The following is a 3294-nucleotide window of genomic DNA, read 5'->3' as shown; positions in this document are numbered from 1 at the left end:
AGCATCAACATTTTTTTCAAGTAGAAAAAATTCTTTAGAGCATATATAAATATTTTATATATTTGATGAATAGAAATCACAGGTTTAAAAATTATTAAATGCTCAATCAGACCTAGTCTTCTGATTTCAAACAACATAGTCATAGATGATTTCTTGGGAAATGTGGTTCTACTTACATTTTCTGTTATCATGCACGTCTTTTATCTGTGGCCAAACTATTCACTCAAATTTAATTTCACGTTAGTAAATTTTCATAGTTTACCTCAGGGACAAAATTTTGGCAGTTTAAATGGTATTGATGACTAATGATTATAGGAGTAACGAATAGCAGATATTTAGCTTCAATAATTTTTTTTTTACTCTTATAAGGATGATTTGTTTAAAACTGAGCAGCTAACTTTTTAAAACTTTGATTAAAATATTCCATTGGAATTTCAAAAACAAGCCAAAACAATATTTTTAAGACCCATAGAGAATTCATTTTATGTGGAAATTTTACAGTACAATCTAAAAATTTATATCTATTGGAGAATGAAATAACAGGCTTTATATATATGTTCTTTTTTTTTAATGTTTTATTTATTTCTAGGAGAAAGAGAGAGAGAGAGAGAGACAGCATGAGCAGGGGAGGGTCAGAGAGAGAGGGAGTCACAGACTCTGAAACAGGCTCCAGGCTCTGAGCTGGCTGTCAGCACAGAGCTCCTCACGGGGCTCGAACCCACGAACTGTGAGATCATGACCTAAGCGAAAGTCGGACGCTTAACCGACTAAGCCACCCAGGCGCCCCTATATATATATATGTTCTTATAGAGTATTTCTTATCTTACAGATGAGCTCAGTGAAAATGTTGCGGCCTCGTCTCAATAGCATTCTTTTCAAGCTCACATTTGAAGAACATGTAAACAACATCAAACCAAGCATCATAGCAGTAACTCTTGCCTGTGAAGAACTGAAGAAAAGCGAAAGCTTTAACAGACTTTTAGAGTTAGTCCTTTTGGTTGGAAACTACATGAACTCAGGCTCGAGAAATGCCCAGTCTTTGGGTTTTAAGATCAACTTCCTTTGTAAGGTAAGATAACACTTTTAATGCTAATTTACAATAATAATTTCATCTGTGAGAGGAGTCACTCTAAATGGAAAGGTACAAAAGCCAAAAGAAAAAGTATGCTTTAAAAGGGTGAATGTTATGATGAGTGAATTATATTTCAATTAAAACAGATCTATATCTATCTATCTATCTATATTTATTTATTTAATTTTAGTGTAGTAAAATCTCAAAGACATTGCAGATCCTCTTGTGGTCTAGTACTAGACTTGCTCATCAGATCTTACTGGGAGTTTGTAAATTAAAAAAAATTACCTTTTATAAAGTAGATGCAATCTTGTATTTCAGTCCCCTTATACTTATTTTATGTCTCTCCGAAAAGTATTTGAGGAGCTAAATGTAATGAGGTAAGTAGCCAGAAACTTCTTTTTAAATATGTTTTGCTTATTCTAGTCTATGCCAACAAAACTCTTTATTGTAGAACACGGTTGTGTTAATTAAGTTTATACTAGATATCTAGTCCACTAACTAAAACTTGAAAAAAAATCAAATGACAGTCATCTTATTGTTTTCATCAAGTCATTTTGTAGCATTATTTTTGAGATTTTAGAGAAGTAAAGAAACAGAGAAACACAGAGGTGATTGTGTATGCTCATTTCTAGGCTAAAGCGAATCACCTTATTCAAGGGCAAATTCTGTCTGTTACAAAGAGAAAGATGAATAGACTCTGAGGTGAAGGTCTGTGAGAAAGCTAGAAAGGAAAATAAATCTGAAAAACAGCAATCCCTCTTTGACATCTCACCATTCTTTCACTTTATTTTCTTCTCACATCTTAAAACATTACAGAATGTTAGTTCTTGAAGTATATTATAACAAGAATCCCGAATGTAGGAGTGGATATAAATTTCTTTTCTATTCATGCATTGAATAGATGTACATGACATATATGTGGAGCAGCATTTTAATATGTATCAAAAGTGATTTGCTTCTGGTAGTTCTAACCCAGATAGGCAAAGAATAACATTTGTAGATAATAGGATGTATAATGGAATTGTATGTGTTTACTCCTGATTTATTTATTTATTTTTTAAATGTTTTATTTATTTCTAGGAGAGAGAGAGAGACACAGCGTGAGCAGGGGAGGGTCAGAGAGAGAGGGAGTCACAGACTGAAACAGGCTCCAGGCTCTGAGCTGGCAGTCAGCACAGAGCCCAACGTGGGGCTCGAACCCACGAACCGTGAGATCATGACCTAAGCGAAAGTCGGACGCTTAACCGACTAAGCCACCCAGGCGCCCCTCCTGATTTATTTTTTGAGGGGTGTAAGGAAAGAGGGCCAGGAAGATAGGAAAGATCATCTGGAATGCTAGACTTGGTAAAAAAAAAAAGTGTTATTACTCCCTCTTCTTGTGATATTAGGGGACATGTGAAATTATTTAATAATGCCAGAGAGAATAAACCAATGCTTGTAATAAATTGGATAGGTCATAGACCGATTTATAGGATAAATCTAAACATTTAATACATTTTCATTGTATTGTATACCATATACTAAGTACTAATAAAGTCATCTCTACTAAGATGCTACTTGTTTTGAGCATATGTTATGTGCATAGTGAATGAATCTTCAGGGAGTGTTTTTGGTGAGTGATTATAAAAATATTGTAAACTAAAAGAAAATATCATTGGAAATTTATATTGTAAGCCTATTTCACATTGGATTGTTATAAAAAAGACAGTTAAAACAAACTTTCCGTATTTGAATAAATACATAAATTTTTAAGTATCTTAATTTCACACTATTGCAATTAATTACGTGAAGTTATTTATTGAAGCAAGAATGATTAAGTCATTCATACATAAGAAACAAAAGATTATATTAACCTCACAGAAGAATTTTATAGTTACATCTTATATTTCGGAGAGAAACTTCTTCCTGTCATCTACCTGTCAAATAAAAATTTTTCTTTGTTTTTTTTAAGAGAAGTGCACTTTATTTTTTTTAATTTTTTAAAGATGTTTTCTTTATTTCTGAGAGAGAGAAACAGGATGAGCAGGGGAGGGTCAAAGAGGACAGGGAGATACAGAACCTGAGGCAGGCTCCTGGCTCTGAGCTAGTTGTCAGCACAGAGCCTGACGCGGGGCTGGAACCCAGAAACCCTGAGATCATGACCTGAGCCGAAGTCGGACGCTTAACCGACTGAACCACCCAGGCGCCCCAAATAAAAGTTTTTCTATACAGCACAGAGC

General features: G+C 34.2%; 1 protein-coding gene across 1 annotated transcript in view; it reads left to right on the top strand.

Moving 5' to 3' along the window:
* Nucleotides 1-3294, top strand: part of LOC144237342 (protein diaphanous homolog 2-like) — a 522961-nt gene that overhangs the window by 51001 nt on the left and 468666 nt on the right. Inside the window, exon 5 of the mRNA XM_077770998.1 lies at nucleotides 830-1069. Coding sequence (XP_077627124.1) covers nucleotides 830-1069 — 240 coding nt within the window. The remainder of the gene's footprint in view (nucleotides 1-829; nucleotides 1070-3294) is intronic.

The sequence above is a fragment of the Crocuta crocuta genome, unplaced genomic scaffold (genome assembly GCF_008692635.1).
Source record: "Crocuta crocuta isolate KB4526 unplaced genomic scaffold, BGI_CrCroc_1.0 scaffold912, whole genome shotgun sequence".
NCBI lineage: Eukaryota > Metazoa > Chordata > Mammalia > Carnivora > Hyaenidae > Crocuta > Crocuta crocuta.
The sequence above is the reverse complement of the archived record's forward strand: the minus strand, read 5'-3'. Positions and strand labels throughout refer to the sequence as shown.